At 33.8% G+C, this 20,265-nt stretch overlaps 1 protein-coding gene across 1 annotated transcript in view; it reads left to right on the plus strand.

Moving 5' to 3' along the window:
- The window catches only part of cacna1hb (calcium channel, voltage-dependent, T type, alpha 1H subunit b), a 54,822-nt gene that overhangs the window by 24,755 nt on the left and 9,802 nt on the right, over positions 1 to 20,265 (plus strand). Inside the window, 12 exon segments of the mRNA XM_073842671.1 lie at positions 1,102 to 1,186; positions 1,260 to 1,447; positions 3,321 to 3,659; positions 4,730 to 4,830; positions 4,950 to 5,073; positions 6,425 to 6,493; positions 7,601 to 7,785; positions 9,485 to 9,611; positions 10,610 to 10,735; positions 12,261 to 12,350; positions 14,603 to 14,795; positions 19,513 to 19,664. Of these exon segments, the coding sequence (XP_073698772.1) occupies positions 1,102 to 1,186; positions 1,260 to 1,447; positions 3,321 to 3,659; positions 4,730 to 4,830; positions 4,950 to 5,073; positions 6,425 to 6,493; positions 7,601 to 7,785; positions 9,485 to 9,611; positions 10,610 to 10,735; positions 12,261 to 12,350; positions 14,603 to 14,795; positions 19,513 to 19,664 (1,779 nt within the window).

The raw sequence follows: 20,265 nt of genomic DNA on the forward strand, positions 1-20,265 counted from the left end.
TACTTTGTTGTTACCTGAATGATCCATGGCTGTTTGTTTTTGTTAAGTGATAGTTGTTTATGAGTTAAACTGCCCACTGTTCTTCAGAAAACTCCTTCAGGTCCGACAAATTCCTTGTCTTTACAGCATTTTTGTGTATTCAAACCCCTTCCAACAATGACTGTATGATTTTGAGTCATATGCAACTATTACAGAAGGTTCAAATGTTTACAGAAGCACCGGAAGGAAAAACAATGCATTAAGAGCCAGGGGTGTAAACTTTTGAACAGAATGAAGATGTACATTTTTCTTATTTTGCCTAAATATCATATTTATGTTCATTTAGTACTGCCCTCCAGAAGCTACAAAAGATACTTACAAGTTCCCCAGAAGATAAAATAAGTTAAATTTAACCTGATCTTCAAATTCAGAAAGATTTCACTTTTTGTTTAAACATGAGCAAAATAGGACTCATCTAGACATAAATCTAGATATAAATGCATAGCCAAATATGCATAAATTAATAAATACAAAAGCTATACAGTATAAATAAATGTAAATCATATTTAGTCATATTTATGACTCGCACTATTAAAAAAAAAAGTAAAAGTAAAAAACAATAAATAATACTTAATTCTCATTCATTCCTGCTTTTTCCTTTTTTTGCTTTTTTTTCAAGTCACTCTTTATTTTTTATAGGAGATTTTCTAGTATAAATGACTGAATCTTAATGGTCGTAGCTTGTATGGCATAACCCGACCGGAAAGTACACAGTCAGGTTCATTTTGGCATTAAAGCCCACTTTTCATGATAAAATCAACTCCTAATGGATTTTTTTTCTGAAATATCCTGTCTGAATGGGTCTGAATGCTGTTGATTTTAAATGCATAGCAAGAGGAAGTTCAATGACTCGCAGGAAATAGGACAAGGACAACTAAGTTAACTAAGCATGAGATTAGAAGGTAGAGAGCTGCATAGCCTTGAAAGAGCAAATGTAATTGTGTTTGTTTTGCATTTATTTATGCTGGCCTTGTGTGGTTTGGGTTGATGTGGAAATATGATGATTCATTATTATGAATTCAACATTTTAGCCTTTAAATGTCATTTCTGTCTCTCTTTCAGGGTGATGCGAGCAGATCAGACACTGATGATGACATGTCGTCTGACTATGGTGATGAGGACAAACTGAGAGAACTACTGAACTCAGGTGTGCGCGTGTGTTTGTGCACAGCTGTTTATATGTGTTTTGTTATTTTATGCTAATCTCTTGCTGATATTAGGATCAGAGATGAAAATGCAGACATTAATGCCCATCTCCAACGGACACCTGGAACCTCGGGCGTCCATGCCACCTCACAGCACACACATACAACTCAACGCCACATCCAGAACTGAGGTGTCACACATCTACAGCCAATCACGGCGCAACAGCAACACCTCCACTGAGCCCCATGACCAGAGATCCCTGGTGAGGAGTAAAAGCCGTTACACATAAACCTATTCATCTCAAAACATGTCAATTGATGGTTTAATCTCTATTCATATCAGAATTGTTGCTTTTAAAGGATTAGTTCACTCATGAATCCTGATTTACTCACCCCCATGTCATTCAAGATGTTCATTTCTTCAGTCGAAAAGAAATGTTTTTGAGGAAAACATTCCAGGATTTTCCTCCATATAGTGGACTATAATGGGGACAGTGGGTTGAAGGTCCAAATTGCAGTTTTAATACAGCTTCAATGGGCTCTACACAATCCCAGCCGTGGAATAAGAATCTAGCGAAATGAAGTCGTGGATGCAAAGTTAGTACAATGAAAGCAATTAAGTGAAAAAGTATATAAATTTGTATTTTTTTTTAGAAAATGACTGATCGTTTTGCTAGACAAGACCCTTATTCCTTGGCTGTGATTGAGTAGAGCCCTTTGAAGCTGCATTAAAACTGCAATTTGGACTTTCAACACGTTGGCTCCCATTGAAATCCACTATATGGAGAATAATCCTGAAATGTTTTCCTAAAAGACCTTAATTTCTTTTTGACTGAAGAAAGAATGACATGAACATCTTGGATGACATAGTGGTGAATTAAATTATCAGGAGTTTTTTCATTCTGGAGCGAACTAATCTTTTAAAGGGATAGTTCAACTAAAAAAAAAAAGATGTTTTTCTGCTTACCCCCAGGACATCCAAGATGTAGGTGACTTTGTTTCTTCAGTAGAACACAAACGCAGATTTTTAACTCAAACCGTTGCAGTCTGTTAGTCATATAATAGCAGTCAATGGGACCTACAGCTTTGAGAGTCAAAAAAAAAACATACAAAGACAAAACCACCGCAATGTCCAACTGTCCTGAGCGTGTTCACAACAGCCGATGCGTGATCCGTCAAAGTGCTCTGGCATAGTGGACTCATGCACGGAAGCGATCTGTCATGCGTTGACTTTTCACAGACTTACAACTTTTGAGCCTAATCGACTGAAGTTATGGTTGCTTGCTCTTCGTCACGCACTGGCTGTTGTGAACGTACTCAGGATAGATAGATATTGCAGTGGATCAGAGGTAAAAAATGATATAAATACTGTTAAGTTTATAGGACAGACAGATTGTTTGGTGTCTTAAGACCTCAATGTATCGTCACGAGCCGCAGGGTTTAATTTGGTTTTGTCTGTGTATGTCAAAGCCGTGGGTCCCACTGACTGCCATTATATGACTGACAGACTTCAAAGAAGTCACCTACATCTTGGATGCCCCGGGGGTAAGCAGATAAACATCAAATTTTCTTTTGCATTTAAGGCTTTTCACGCAAAACATGAATATTCATTTCAAATTTTTTGCATGGAATTTAATTTAGTTTTTATCACCTTTTTATTGGAGTTCTGGTGTAAATATTGAACCATATGCAAACAATAACACATCTACACATCTATAGCTTTACCTGCTGTTATATTTGATAGGAAAATAAATACTTAATAAAAAAGTTAATAAATAAAAATGATAAAACCTATTAATAAAAGTATAAGTCATATTTAATCACACATATGAATCAAACTATTTAAAAAAATAATAATGTAAAATATAAAATATGTGTATATATATATATATATAAAATGAAAATGTTAAAAACTATGATCAGTTTTAGATTAAATGAAAGTCTTTCATTACTAACAATCAAATTTAGTCATCCCATACGATCTACATTGACATATCTAAGTGGTTATAAATGGTCCATATTGTCCCTCTCATTTTTGTAGATATGTCAACTCATTTCTTTTAAAATGTTTTATGTCATACTACAGCAGTTGTTTCAACCTGTGATAATAAGCTACAGTTTGTGTGTCTGCTGCAGTCCAGCCTTTGGGGAAGTCGCCGCTCCAGTTGGAACAGCCTCGGCCACGCCCCCAGTCTAATTAGACGCGCTCAGTCAGGGGAGCGCGAGTCGTTGCTGTCAGGAGCGGGACAGGACAGCATGGATGACAACCAATCAGATGATGGGAAATCCAGCAGGACTGGCAGTCTGGGCGGAGTTTCGTGTCTAGGGTCGTTTGATTTTCCAGAGCTCCTCCAGGTTCCACGCCCATATCTGGAGTGTAACGGCAGATTAGATGGAGGTTATCCATCCTCTCCAAACATAACACGCCCCGACCCACAATCCACACCTGGGGCAGATGATGATGAATTTGAGGAGGTGGGACCTTGTCTTTAATCATTTTTATTATTGATTATACTATTACAGTACCGTATATCAATCATGTAGATCACGTAGAATATTCTTGGCATTGTTAAATATTGCAGATATTACAGAAATATTATATATGCATTTCTATTCTTTATTTTCACTTCCAGAACAAAAATGTACAGATAATTTACTCACCCCCTTGTCATTCAAGATGTTGATGTCTTTCTTTCTTCAGTCATAAAGAAATAGTTTTTTTAAGAGAAAATATTTAAGAATTTCTCTCCATATAGTGGACTTCTATGGTGACCGTGAGTTTGAACTTCCAAAATGCAGGTTTAACGCAGCTTTAAAGGGCTCTAAATGATCCCAGCTGAGGAAGAAGAGTCTTATCTAGCGACACAATTTTCTAAGAAAAAATTTAAAATGTATTTACATTTAAACCTCAAATGCTCTGTGTGAAAATTCTGGTTCAAGACCGTTAGTGTTTGTCGAAAAACTCCCATCTCATTTTCTAATCTAACTTCAAAACCGTCCTACATTGCTGCGGAAGTACCGAACAAGTGTTTACAAAGTAAACATGCAAAGAAGATCAATCGCCCTTCACAAAAAAGGTAAAACAGCGATGAAGAATGATTTTGAAGTTGAAGGAGAAAATGAGATGGGAGTTTTTTGACATACCCTAACTGTCATGAACTGGAATACTGAGTTCACGCAGAGCAGGGTGAGCATTTGAGGTTAAAGAGTATATAAATTGTATTTTTTTCTTTTTAGAAAATAACCAATCATTTCACTAGGTAAGACCCTTCTTTTTTTGGCTGTGATCATTTAGAGCCTTTTGAAGCTGCATTTAAACTGAATTTTGGACGTTCAGACTCAGGGGCACCATAGAAGTCCATTATATGGAGAGAAATCTTGAAATGTTTTCCTCAAAAAACAATTTCTTTACGCCTGAAGAAAGAAAGACATGAACATTTTGGATGACAAGGGGGTGAGTAAATTACCTGTAAATTTTTGTTCTATAAGTGAACTTCTCTTTTAAGCATGTTTTTTATTTGGTATTATGTTTGTGTCTCATTCAGAGCTGGTGTCTGATTTTGAAGAGACTGCTGGAGCCGTATAAACCCCAGTGGTGTAGAGACCATGAGGATTGGTCACTTTACTTATTCTCCCCACAAAATAAGTGAGTGCCAACACAGCAGACCAACCAAACACATATATATATATATATATACACATCTAGTGAATGCTGTGCTTGCACATTTTTATGCTATTCACATGGCTCTTTCTCATTCTCTGCAGGTTCCGTATGCGCTGTCAGAAGGTCATCACTCATAAGATGTTTGATCATATTGTGCTGTTTTTCATCTTTTTTAACTGCATCACAATCGCTCTAGAGAGACCTGACATCCAGTCTGACAGCACGGTGAGAACAATCACAAAATTCATTCTAGCACTATCATCAGGCTCTATTATACATGCATGCTACAGTTCAAAAGTTTGAGGTCAGTAAGATTTTTACGGATTTTTAAAAGAATCTCTTATGCTCACCAAGGCTGCATTTATTGAATTAAAATACTGTAAAATCAGTAATATTGTGAAGTAGTATTAATATTTAAAATACATGTTTTCTATTTGAATATATGTAGATTGGGTCACACTTTATATTAGGTGGCCTTAACTACTATGTACTTACATAATAAAATAAGTATAGTGTACTTATTGTGGTCATATTGTATTGCAAAACACTTTTGCCTCTATTATGGTGGAATACAGTTAAGGTTAGGGACAGGTTTGGTGGTATGGGTAGGTTTAAGGGTGGGTTAAGGTGTAAGGGATGGGTCAACAGTATAACCATGAATGTAATTACAGAAATTAATAACAGATGTAATTACATATAGGTATTTTTAACAATATAAGTACAGTGTAAAAACATGTACGTACACAATAAGTGCATTGTACCAAATTATTAATTTAAATGTAAGTACATAGTAGTTAAAGCCACCTAATGTAAAGTGGGACCGTAGATTGTAATTTATTCCTGTGATTCAAAGCTGATTTGCTGCCCAAGAATCATTTCTTATTATTTTTAATGATGAAAATTGTTTTTATTGGCTTTTTTGGATAAATAGATTCTTTGATAAATAGAAAGTTCAAAAGAACAACATTAATTTGAAATAGATTTCTTTTGCAACATTTCAATAGTCTTTACTATGACTTTTGTAATCTAAAGCATCCATGCTAAATAGAAGTATTACTTTCTTTAAAAAAAAATACTGCCCCCAAACTTTGAACTGTAATGTACATGTCAATGTATTATTGAAACGTATAGTTTGATTTCTATATTATTCTATATTAATGACCAAGTCTATATAAATATTATAAATGTGTCAGACTTATGAACTGTATCACTTGGCAGAGTTTATTTAAATAGTATTTAATTTAAATGTAATAAAACATATTGAGAATTATTAAATATAATAATTAAGATTATTTTATTATAATAGTAAATGGTTATAAATGTAGGTTAATAATGGAAAATGATGATTGTATGATTCTACCCTTTTGAAACATTTTTAAGTTGCATATAACCTATAAAACCATAAACAAACTGTCCTAAGCTTTTAAACTATAATATCCAGTATATCTCAGTTATGAAACTTCATAATATGATGATAAATGCCTTAGAGCTGCTCTTTTATTGGTCTCTTAATGGATGTGGTGCATTTGTTGCCATTTTAAATGTCATTTTCCTTCTTTCTTTATTTGTTTTAAAGGAGCGGACTTTTCTCAAAGTGTCTAACTACATCTTCACTGTGATCTTTGTGGCTGAGATGACTGTGAAGGTAGGATTATTGGCAAACATTTTAGTTTGGTTATTTTAACTTACATATATATATATACTAGTGGTGGGCCGTTATCGGCGTTAACGTGCTGCGTTAACGTGAAACTCTTATCGCGCGATAAAAAAAATATCGCCGTTAATCTATTCTCAAATTTGGGTTGGGAGCTGCGTCTAAACTACGCAAGCTATGATGACTTTCACCTTGATAGTTTAACGCGGATGTATACCGAAGACTGTAGAATATGGTCGCGCGTTTAAGTCTCCTCCGCCAAAACACAGACGGGATCGCGTCGTCCTCCATTCATAAAAACCGAATCTACTATAGCGCGAAATGCCACGTAAATTCGTCGTTTTTTGGATTCATAAATCAAATGTTGGTCAGTCACTTAATTCAAATCGCGATATGGACTAGTGTATGTGAAAACTGAAATGCAAAAAGACCGTTTTAATATGAATCCGATATGTTCCGTTTGCCTAGCTGTATGTATGCATTGCGGAGACGAGCTTTTACTACACGCATACTGAAACCCACGTGACGCTCCCGGTAATTTTTGGCATTTTCATCTCACATGAACAGATAAACTCAATCTCCCAAACTGCTGTTAGTGTCACTTTTACCGTTTCATTTGAGAAAACTAGCATCATATCATACTGTATGACACAGAAACTTCACGGCAACCTGTCAAAATAAAAGTACGGTGTAACATGTAATGGGCTGGGTAGGTGTTGACGTTAAAAAAAACACAATCTAATAGGGAGAAAAAATAATTTCAGTGTTAGTTAGTTAGTTAGTAAACACAAGTACATCTAATTGAACATAATTTATTTTCATCAACAAATTATCATAGAACAGCTTTATGAGCTTTATGATCCATTCTCAAAGACTTTAAGTCATTATTTGGGTAGCACACATATTCTGAATGCCTTCATCAGAATTCAAATTAGCCATTTTAATCTAGATTAATCTAGATTAATTCCAAGATTTAATCTAGATTAATCTAGATTAAAAAAATTAATCTATGCCCACCCCTAATATATACACATAATAATACAATACCAATATGACATGTTGATGACAGTGATAATCATTATGTTGTTGGTCTTGCAGGTGGTTTCTCTCGGGCTGTACGCTGGTCCAGGTTCGTACCTGAAGAGCAGCTGGAATGTTCTAGATGGCCTGCTGGTGTTTGTGTCAATGGTGGACATCCTGGTCTCTCTCGCCTCCTCTGGCGGAAACAGAATTCTGGGTATCTTGCGAGTACTTCGACTGCTGAGAACACTAAGACCCTTGAGGTAAGACTCTTATTAAAGGTGTGTGTGGGTGTGGATGAATGTGTAGAGGTACATTATGTCCTCTAGCGCAGGCTGTTGTAATATTCTTAAAGGGGTTCACTCTTCTTTTTTCTAAGGAACACAAAAGGAGATGTTTAGCAGAATGTTCACACTGTTCTTTTACAATATAATGAAAGTGAATTGGGGCCAGAGCTGGTGAAGTCCAAAAATGCTTAATAAATGTAGTGTATACATACATTTGAAATGTTTTTTAGTTTTGTTTAGTTTTTTATTAAACAAAGTCTTAGCTGTCAAAGCTGTCAATTTTATAATATTTTTTTATAAAAATATTTTTAATGTTTTCTAGTCTCTTCTACTCACCAAGCCTGCATTTATTTGATCCAAAGTACAGAAAAAACAGTAATTTTTGAAATATTTTTACTAATTAAAATAACAGTTTTCTATTTTAATATATTTAAAATGTAATGTATTCCTGTGATTTCAAAGCTGAATTTTCAGCATCGTTACTTCAGTCTTCAGTGTCGAGTGATCCTTCAGAAATCATTCTAATATTCTGATTTGCTGCTCAAAAAGCATTTATTATTATTATTATGTTGAAAATGTAGAATTTCTTAGTTTTTACTGTTTTAAATATTGTTAATAATAATAATAATACATGTTTTTTAAACAGCAAATCAGCATATCAGAATGATTTCTGAAGGACCATGGTACACTGAAGACTGGAGTAATGATGCTGAAAATTCAGCTTTGAAATCACAGGAATAAATTACATTTTAAAATATATTCAAATAGAAAACAATTATTTTAAATTGTAAAAATATTTCACATTTTTACTGTTTTTGCTGTATTTCAGATCAAATAAATGCTGGCTTGGTGAGCAGAAGAGACTTCTTTAAAAAACATTAATAATCTTACTGTCCAAAAACGTGTGACTGGTAGTGTATGTTTGAATAAATTTGTCACGAAATCAAGTTTTTATTACAGATCAAATTTAAATGTTCATATTTCAGCAATGAATTGGATTATATAATTAAAAAGTTGCTATATGTTGATTTATGTGAAATTGAATTGCTTATATGGTATACAACTTTTATTAAGTTTTTATTTGAGTTTATCAATTATTATTTATTACTAAATACGCTTAATTTCCCTGTTTTAGTTTTAGGCCAAATGAAAACTTTAATGTTATTTTTATATTTTGCTAAATTACGAATTGTCGCATCACTATTCTGAATCATAGTAGTTTTGTGTGAGGAACAGACCTAAATTATGTTTAATATGCTAAAAATCTTCCTCTTTGCCAATGCATTCAAATTTCATTTGCACTTCAAACCAAAATCTGCATTACAGCAAATTTGACTTTGATCAACAGGGAAAAATGTATCTTTAAAATTTATAATGCTGCTGTCCATGGTGCTGAAGCCACATTTCATCTCTCGCTATTGTCAGGAAACAGTTCCGCCTGACATATCTGAACAAAGCCAGGCAAATCTCAGACAAAGAGATATTCTGCTGAGCAGACTTACCTATTAATTTCAAGGCTAACACTAGAGAACATCTCGTCTCGTCTGCTTGTTGTGCAACATCAAGCCCTTTTATTAACAGTCTCTTTCTAGTTCAGTGGTTTTGCTTTGAGTTCAGATATCGTTGCAACACCAAATATGCATTTCTTTGTGTTTTTGTGTGTTTTTCTCATCAGGGTCATAAGCAGAGCTCCCGGACTGAAGCTAGTTGTTGAAACATTGATCACATCTCTCAGACCTATTGGAAATATTGTGTTGATCTGTTGTGCTTTCTTCATTGTCTTTGGCATTCTGGGAGTTCAGGTAGGGACACATTGCTAGTGTCTACATTTTTGTAAAAGATGACAAAAGCCAAAATCTGTTCATTTTTATGAACTTTTTATTTGTTAAAAGGGTCACCGGATGCCCATTTCCCACAAGTTCATATGATTCTTTAGGGTCTTTAAAGAAAAGTCTCTAATATACTTTGGTTAAAAATTCTCAATAGTAGTGTAAAAAAACACACCCTTTTACCTTGTCAAAATCAGCTCTGCAAAATATCAGCTCATTTTATTGCATGGGCCCTTTAAATGCAAATGAGCTCTGCTCGCCCCGCCCCTCTCTGCTGAGGGATTAAGAGCTGTAATGTTTATTTTAGCTGCGTTTAGCCGGGTTTAGCTGCATTTAGCCACGTTTATTGGCGAAACCTGCCAACAAGTACATTATTAAGAAAGGCCATTTGCAAAAAAGCATAAAAAACCCTTATACTCACTTGTGCTGTGGGTGAAGCTGCATCACGAATGATTCACACGAACATAGATCGGGATCAGCGCTTTCCTTTCAAAAACGAAAGTAACGTTTTCCTCTGCCTCTAAGCGCTTCAGATGTCGGGAGTAAATGACTACTGCTATGTTCATTATTACATCCAACAACAGAACACCTCAATCGCTAAATTAGTGTCTTCCTCTGCATCTGAGTCGACACAATGGCAATCGTATTCGGACTGTTTCGAGGGCGGGTCTAAGGTAAGGCGCTCATGTCAATCAACTGTGTTTCGTCGTAACGACAAGAAGATGAGAATGACCTGATTTTAAAAAGGGGATATTACTTTTAAATATTGAAAAAATACCACTGGGTGTTTTTTTTTATCATTGTAGAGTGGTTGTGTACACAAACTACCAACACACATTAATGTTCAAACATCATGTAAAAGTTAGTTTTGCATCCGATGACCCCTTTAAATAAACTTCTCACAGTTCGGAGCTATTGCTTGCTTTGAACTTAGCAGCTTATTTGTATTAATGGTGTTTTCTTTTACTCAGCTCTTCAAGGGGAAGTTTTATCATTGTGAAGGCTACGACACTAGAAATATCACCAATAAATCTGAGTGCCTGCAAGCTAAATACAAATGGGTCCGTAGGAAGTACAACTTCGATAACCTGGGTCAGGTAGGAAACTCAGACTCACTTACGCACACTCATATAGGCATAGACATTAAGGGGGAATTCATGTAGAATGAATTATGTCCACCGCTAGTGTCTTTTATTTAAAAATCAACCTTGTCATTTGCCCTTTTTCTAAACCATCAAGCAACCCATTATATTTTAGATTCAGGTCACACAAGCGCATTTCATCAAGATGACAGGGTTCTGGTGGACAGTGTTTCTCATTCCTGTTCTGTTGTTTATGTGAAATGATCTGCAACTTTAATACCATTATGTAGTTAAATGACTTTTTATTTTGTTTACAAGTCAGTACATAGTGCCTAGTTATATATAGGCTATTCTGCAGAATTGGTTCGAAGTTAGGGTTGGAAACGTCTTTAAAAAAAACTGTGTTTTTCAAAAAAAAAAAAAATGTATGTATGCAAATTGTATAATATCCAAGGCACACAATTCCAGTAATTGTGCAGTTAATTCTCATATGTGACCCTGGACCACAAAACCAGTCATAAGGTTAAATTTTACAAAACTGAGATATATACATCATATGAAAGCTCAATACATAAGCTTTCTATTGATGTATAGTTTATTAGGATAGGATAATATTTGGCCGAGATACAACTATTTGAAAATCTGGAATCTAAGGGTGCAAAAAAATCTAAATACTGAGAAAATCACTTTTAAAGTTGTCCAAATTAAGTTCTTAACAATGCATATTACTAATCAAAAATTACATTTTGATAGGTTTACAGTAGGAATTTTACAAAAAATCTTAATGTAACATGATCTTTACTTAATTTCCTAATGATTTTTGACATAAAAGAAAAATCAATAATTTTGACCCATACTATGTATTTTTGGCTATTGCTACAAATATACCCCAGCGACTTAAGACTGGTTTTGTGGTCCAGGGTCACATATTGTATTTCCAGAAAGTTTTGGAATATTTGTCCTCTCCACAAATTTGACACATTTGCTATTCTATAACGGCTACATTTTTAACTATGTTTCAAGTGTAATTTACGAGATTTGTTGTACTGTAAATCCAATTTTTTCTTTGTAAAAGGCAAAAAGTCAGCCACCTCCCTCCCAATTGAAACCCAATAAATGATGATTTTATATATATAAAGCTTGCTTATATTTTAAATATTATTGTGGGTTTCAATAGATAGGCTAATAGAATAATCTTAGTAAAAATCTAAGATTTGAATACTTAAATGCTTTTTAAATGTGTTTTTTGGTTGTGGGACAGCAGTTTGCGGCAGTTCTGTAGAATGGTCGATATAGCTTTTATTTACACACATTTTTTGCAGCAAGAATGCATTAAATTGATAAAGTTTTTGTTGTTGTTGTTGTTGTTGTTGTTTGTTTTGTTCTTTTTGCTTTGCAGTAGTTCCTAACTGAGCAAAACTGTGTTCATCTCACCTTCCCCTCAATAAAAAAATCAAAAAAATATATTGTTGACAGTGATACAGTAATTCTGTCAAGTATACTTTTGGTCACACTAATTCATTTTATCTATGTTTTTCAGGCACTGATGTCATTATTCGTCCTGTCGTCTAAAGATGGCTGGGTCAACATCATGTACGATGGCTTAGATGCTGTGGCTGTGGACCAACAGGTGTGTGTGTGTGTGTGTGTGTGTGTGTGTGTGTGTGTGTGTGTGTGTGTGTGTGTGTGTGTGTGTGTGTGTGTGTGTGTGTGTGTGTGTGTGTGTGTGTGTGTGTGCATTCCTCAGATAACTCTACTGAGTGTGGAAACACTTACGCCTTACTCTGAATCTGTCCATTATAACAAAGGAAAACACAGGTGCCAGGAGTGTTTACTGCTTTTTTTCTTCCCTGAAGCTCAAGTGACACAATCACAAAAGACAGCGGCTGGTTTTTAGGTAAAGCGAGTGTTTGATTAATTCAGCTCTGAACTAAAGAAAAAAGGGAGAGAGAGATAAAAATACAGCGGAGGACACCAAAACGAGCAGGTTGAGGAGGAGAGACAGAACATTCATCATTTAATTCCACTGAGAGGTCTTATACACTCTCTCTGTCTCATGCATATACACTGAGTCCACGGACAGTAACAGACTCAACACAACTGGTTTATATAGTGTCCTTTACACCGGCCCATCTTTTGTGTTGTGACAAATACCAATTGTGTTGTGTATACAATAAGACGAGGACAGAGTTTCCATTCCATTCTGCACTTTCTTCCTTTCACATTTCCTGTCTTTGCTTTCTTACTGATAGGCTCCTTTCTCTCCACCTTCTTTTAATGTAAAGTTCTGATTATGTACTGTATGCATCACATTAAGGATGCTTACTTTTCATTAAAATGCATATATTAATCTGTATTTTTGTCTTGTTTAAAGTAGATACATTTAATAATAAAATAAAATAAATGTAAGATCATGCTTGATTTCAGAGAAATTATATAGTTTGGGGTGAGTAAGATTTGTTTTTAAATAAATTAATATTTTCATTTAACATTTATGCTTTGCATAGAGCATTTTCCACAAAAAGTAGCACAAATGTTATAACAGATGTTGATAATAATAAGAAACAATAGGAAATAATTTCTTGAGAACCAAATCAAAATATTAGAATAATTTCTGAAGGATCATGTGACACTGAAGACTGGAGTAATGATGCTGAAAATTCAGTCCAAAGTACAATTTTGAAATATTTTTACTGTTTAATAGAACTAATATCTATTTGAATATATTTTAAGATGTAATTTATTATTGTGACCAAAGCTAATTTTTCAGCATCATTACACTTTAGTATGTCTTCAGTGTCACATGATTCTTAAATATCATTCTAATATGCTGATTTGCTGTTCAAGAGAAAGTTTTATTATTATCAATATTTTAAAGAGTATTTTTTTAATATATATAGGATTTGTTGATGAATAGAACGGTTCAAAGATCAGCCAGGTTTGTAATAAATGTAACATTATACACCATATACCATTCAAAAGCTTGGAGTCAGTATCATTTTTTTTATTTTTTTTGGGGGGGGGGGGGGGAGAAAATATAGAAATTAATGCTTTTATTTAACAGTGACGCTTTAAATTGATCAAAAGTGATTATAAAGATTTATAATGTTACAAAAGACTTTTATTTGAGATTCTTCTGAACTTTCTACTCATCAAAGAAATCTACTCGGCTGTTTTCAACATAATAATAATAATAATAAATGTTTTTTGATCTGCAAATCAGCATATTAGAATGATTTCTGAAGCATCATGTGACTGGAGTAATGATGCTATAAATTCAGCTTTGAAATCACAGGAATAAATTACATTTTAAAATATATTCAAATAGAAAACAGTTATTTTAAATAGTAAAAATATTTCAAAATGTTACTGTTTTTACTGTACTTTTGGTCAATTAAATGCAGGCTTGGTGAGCAGAAGAGACTTCTTTAAAAACATTAAAAAACTTTTGACTGGTAGTGTATTTAAAATTGTAGTACTATTTCACAATATTGCTGTTTTTCATAAGAGATTTCAAAAATCTTCCCAAACTCAAATATTTAAGTGGTAGTGTATATTGAATTGAAAATTTTCCTCACAGTGTTTTGGTAGTTTTATTCCTAAAAGTTTAATTAGTGTTTAACTAAGCCAGGTGCCATATTATATCTGAATATTAATCATTTACTTTGGCACATGGCATGACCAAACTAATTATAAATAAGTCCATTTAAAGAAATATGCTTTTGGAGACAAACATAAATTAATGTACAGACAAGTAAAATCCTTATTTTAGCAAAAAGCCTTATGACCAGCATTTTTTAGTTTACAAGGTGTTGTGACAGCCCCGAATTAATAATTTTTGTAAGTTTTATATTTCTGCTTTTATTTCTTCTCTCTTTGTAGCCCATAAGGAATCATAACCCCTGGATGCTTCTGTACTTCATTTCCTTCCTGCTGATCGTCAGCTTCTTCGTGCTGAACATGTTTGTGGGTGTGGTGGTTGAAAACTTCCACAAGTGTAGACAAGACCAGGAAGAAGAGGAGGCCAGACGGAGAGAGGAGAAAAGGCAGAAGCGCATGGAGAAGAGACGCAGGAGTAAGTGTGTGTTCGCTGAACATGTGCACATGAGTCACAATAAAAAGTAATATTTCAGTTTTCACTGGGATTTTGGGCCATTTTTGGTGACTTTAATATTCACAGGAGCAGGGGGCAGAACAATATTTTATGGCTTGTCACTGCTGGTTAGGATAAAACTAGCATGGAACAGATTGGTTTTATTGATTGTAACTGTATTGCATCACACATGGTTAGCACAGTACAGTTTAATTGCTGTCATGTGTATTTAGCTTGGGAAATAGACAATTAGGAGTGATTTCCACAGCAGTGCTCTTCAAAAGCCCTTTGACTTTGCTTGACTTCAAAACCACATAACCAGAATTGAATTAGACAGAAGGCACGTAATTAGAAGTTTGAGTAAAACCATTTACTCTTGCCTCAAATCCCACTTTAATCCTGTGCTTTGGTTATGAATAACAACAACCTTCCTTTAGAAGTACTAGTTTCAGGTGACACAAATATAAACACATGAACAATAGCTAGAATTATGTATTTCGTATAGTTTAGAGACTCAATCCATGTTTAGAGTGGGGCTGGGTAAAAATATTGATTTCTTAATTTTAATCTATTCAAATTTTTATGCAACTATATCAGTTCTTAAATCCCAAGAATCTATTAGTCTAGCTTGTTTTCAGGTAATGAATCTTGCATCTAATAAATCACAATAAGCTTTGTGCTTTGTTACTTTTGATATGAAACAAAGTCTCAGATTTCAAATTCCGTCCATTTTATTACAGTATTCAAACAATAAATGTCATCTTTGAATACATCTTATTTTTTATTTAGTACTGACTTCAATAAGATGTTTTATCACATAAAGGATGTTTACATATAGTCCACAAGAGAAAATAATAATTAAATTTATAAAAATCACCCCATTCAAAAATTTACATAAACTTGATTCTTAATACTGTGTTGTTCCCTTAATGATCCACAAACAATGTGTTTGTTTGTTTGTTTGTTTGTTGTTTGTTTGTTTTGTTTTGTTTAGTGATAGTTGTTTATGAGTCCCTTGTTTGTCCTGAACAGTTAAACTGCCCGCTGTTCTTCAGAAAAATCCTTCAGGTCAGATCAGGGTAAATTTAACTTATTTTGTCTTCTGGGGGACGTGTAAGTATCTTCTGTAGCTTCTGAAGGGCAGTACTAAATATATATATATATATATATATATATATATATATATATATATAGGCAAAATAAGAACATTTTACACATCTTCATTCTGTTCAAAAGTTTACACACCTAGCTCTTAATGCATCATGTTTCCTTCTGGAGCAACATTGATCATTTGAACCTTCTGTAATAGTTGCATATGATTCCCTTAGTTGTCCTCAGTGTGAAAAGATGGATCTCAAAATCATACAGTCATTGTTGGAAAGGGTTCAAATACACAAAAGTGCTGAAAAACCAAAGAATTTGTGGGACCTGAAGAATTTTTCTGAAGAACAGTGACCAGTTAAACTGTTCAGGACAAACAAGGAACTCATGAACAACTATCACTAAACAAAAAAACACAGCTGTGGATCATTCAGGTAACAACACAGTATTAAGAATCACATGTCTGTAAACTTTTGAACTATAATTTTCTCTTGTGGACTATATGTAAATGTCGTTTATGTAAAAATATCTTATTCAGGTCAGTACTAAATAAAAAAACAACATGCATTTTGCATGATCCCTTTTATTTTGATAAAATAACTAACATTTGATAACGCCATATTACATATTCATTATTATTTTTGCTGTTCTAATAATGTCTAATAATGTTGTAACATTATTATTATTATTATAAAAACTTTAGTGTAATTTAAGTATACAAATCAGTTCATTTTAACCTTTTATTGTATAGTAATATAGTACCAACTGACTCTCATGTATATTTTACAGCATTAGTTTAGATTTTGTTTTCCTTCAGAAAATTTGGCATGTACTATACCTGATATATCCAAAATAATCAATATCGAGCCGAATCAAATTAAATCAAAAATTGATTTGAATCTAATCTCACGCTTGTGTCAAAACCCAGCCCTAGTTTTGGGATCTTCAGGGACTGTTTCAGTAACTTACTTAGTTACAATCAACTATGGCACAATGCTAAAAGACACTCACATCCCCCTAGCATCAACGCGACTATTTTTTTACACAAGTAAGCTGTATTTACAGTGCCGTAGTATATATCAAATACCATCAATTTACCCTGCTACAGCTACAGTACTGTTTGTAAGAGTACCTGAACTGGAAACTGAATTAGTTAGCTGTCTCTAGACATCACTTTCTCTCTCTCTCGAATGCTCACAAAGCTTCCCTCAAAGACACCTTGAGCAGTCTTGAGCCATGATGGATGTGGGGGGACGCTTGGCTGGACATTTATAACGTTCCTCAGATGACTCGACTGTTTACTAACTGTGACTACACACACACACACACACACACACTGCTACGTTAGCAATTTACTGGCCAGACAAAAACTGGGTCAGTGTGTTTGTGTTTGACAGGGACAACAAAGTAGCCTATACAGTACACTAACAACACACATCCTGCCCTTGGGTTATTTTCAACGAAACCTCCAAAAAACTTGTGAATATTAACCCTCTGGGGTTCTTCGGTCACTTTTGACCGGAATTTTTTAAATAAAAAATTTTTAAAAATCGTAGCTTCATCGGAATGGTATGAAACCTGGTGACTTTTATGGTACTTGGTATATGAACACACAAAAAAATTGGGGACAGGATTGGAAAAGTCTAAGTGGTCGTAAAAAAAATAGTCACACTCGGGGTCTTCGGGTCAAAATGACCGGCCATAGGAAATGAATGGGAAATTGGCAAAAACATGAAAATACAGAGTTTTTTTGTGCGTACAATCTACAAATCAGCCACAATCCAGAAAAAAAGCACACAACTGTGAAGGGGTGACTCTCTAAAACATCAAGAGTGCAAAACACTACAATACACTCACACACACACACACTTATACACACAAAAACACACGCACACACAAATGAATGTGTGTCATTTCAAAAGCTAATTTTGGGAAATGTGTGAAATAGAGGCAATCAATGTAAGAAATAAAGCACACAGCAATGAAAGCATGAGACTGTAAGCCATCAGAGTTCCAAAATAGACACACAGACACACACACACACACACACACACACACACACACACACACACACACACAGGGAAATATGAGATTGGTGAGACTGTAACAGAGGAATGTGAGACTATGAATCAAATAAAAGGGAGACATTGGATCCAAAATCCAAAAGTCACACACCATGTCACACACACACACACACACACACACACACACACACACACACACACACACACACACACACACACGGAAAAAAGATTTCAAAACAAGCATCATTTGCTCAAAGTGCTATATGGAGACACTCTGTTGTGATTTGTCACAACCTGATCTGTAATCACAATTAGTATGTAAATAATATGTAATTATAGTTAGAATGATATTTAAAACAAACTTTTTTTTTCCTCTATTTTTTTATTTACTATTTGACAATTGTTATACTTTTCTGTTATTTTAGATTTATGTTCATAATTGCTGTTGCCTTTTGAATAAGAGTTACTGTTCATTGAATATGTAAAAAAAGAATGCACATAAAATGTAAATAGGGTTAGGATGATATTTAAAATATTTTTATTTCTCTATTTTCCATTTAATGTTTGATAATTATACTTTTGCTGTTATTTTGTTGCCCATGCTGTTGCTGTTCATAATTCCTGTGCTAAATAAGAGTTATTGTTTATTGAATTTTACAAAAAATTATTTAAATCAAAATGTTCATTATAAAAAGGTTACAAAAAAAAAAAAAATGGTATGACTGAAAGAACGGCATTTTTATTCAGTTAGAATTAAAACAATGGGTAACAAAATGCTTTCCATTGTTTCTCTTTCTAATGCAATGTTCTGGTTTGACTGTATTATAAAGTAAAACTGGCACTTCAAATTACCAGTTAAACCAATCAAACAAACAAAAAACTTGGCAAATAATAAAAAAATAGTCTTTGATAATCTAATTTTATATAATAAAATCCACAACCTGAAAAGGCATTGGCAAATATGTGCAAAAACAACTAGAATTCACAAATCCTTCTATAGAGAGCATTACATCCATCTAGTGGTTAAAATAGGATATTGCCTGGTAATTATGCTCACTACGCCACCAGATGGCACAAATCCGACTTCAAAAAATTATTTTCTATAGGCCAGGTATCTACTTTAAACTAAAATACAGCATTAATTAAAAAAGAATAAAAATTATATATATTAAAAAAAATTCTATTATATTCAATGGCAAAAAATAGATCATAATTGTAGCATAAATATTAATTATTATCATAAAATTCTGTCAAAACACGACAGAAAAAAAGAAAAAATATTATTGAACAAAAATACATTTGATTGATTTTACTGAAAAAAAGGAAATAATGATTTCAGGGCTCCGGTCACTTTTGACCGTGAGGGCCCTGAGTGTGACTGGTCGGGGAAGAACCCCAGAGGGTTAACGTGTTCAATTCAAAGCTGAATTACAAAACTTTCATTTAAAATGCTGGCTGAGGATGTTCACAGCATCCTGTGATGCAAGATGAGTGTGTGTGTGTGTGTACCTGAATGACCTGAATACACCCTAATGAAGGTGTTCTATTGTTCTCTGTGTTTTTTTGTCTTTTAGAGGCCCTGCAGAGACCGTACTATGCGGACTACTCTCCAACACGCCTCTATATTCACACAGTCTGCACTAGCCATTATCTGGACCTCTTCATCACCATCATCATCGCCATTAATGTGCTCACGATGTCAATGGAGCACTACAGACAACCCAAGGTTTGGAGTATTACACAAACACACACAAAAATACACACTACTTCTGCAGGGCAATGACACTGTGAATAGTTTAACAAAAACCTGAAAAAATGATATTAGTATTTTAGCACTACATGTTTTAAGTCAACACAAAATGGCCCACCAGTGTGCTATTATATTATTTATATATATTTTTTAATATATATTTTAATTTTAGCTTTATTTTATTTTAAGTTTGAGTCATTTTGTTGTTGTTTTTTTATCTGTCAATTTTATTTTTATTTATTCTTTTTTCAGTTTTATGCATTTTTATTACTTAAACACTGTTTTTTCATGCACCTGTCAAGTTTGAGATTTTGGGCTTTTTGGTGTTTCATAAAGTGTTTTTTCAAAACACCCAAAAGACACTGTTAAGTGTTTCTTTTATAGCACTTTATCTGTTTGTGTCAATAGATTTCAGTAACAATCCATATTTTTACAGGCTTTTTAGTTTTTTCTGAATTATGGAGTGACAATATGTGACCCTGGACCACAAAACCAGTCTTAAGTCGCTGGGGTATATTTGTAGCAATAGCCAAAAATACATAGTATGGGTCAAAATTATTGATTTTTCTTTTATGTC

This window comes from Garra rufa, chromosome 6 (assembly GCF_049309525.1).
Source record: "Garra rufa chromosome 6, GarRuf1.0, whole genome shotgun sequence".
In the NCBI taxonomy this organism is placed as follows: domain Eukaryota; kingdom Metazoa; phylum Chordata; class Actinopteri; order Cypriniformes; family Cyprinidae; genus Garra; species Garra rufa.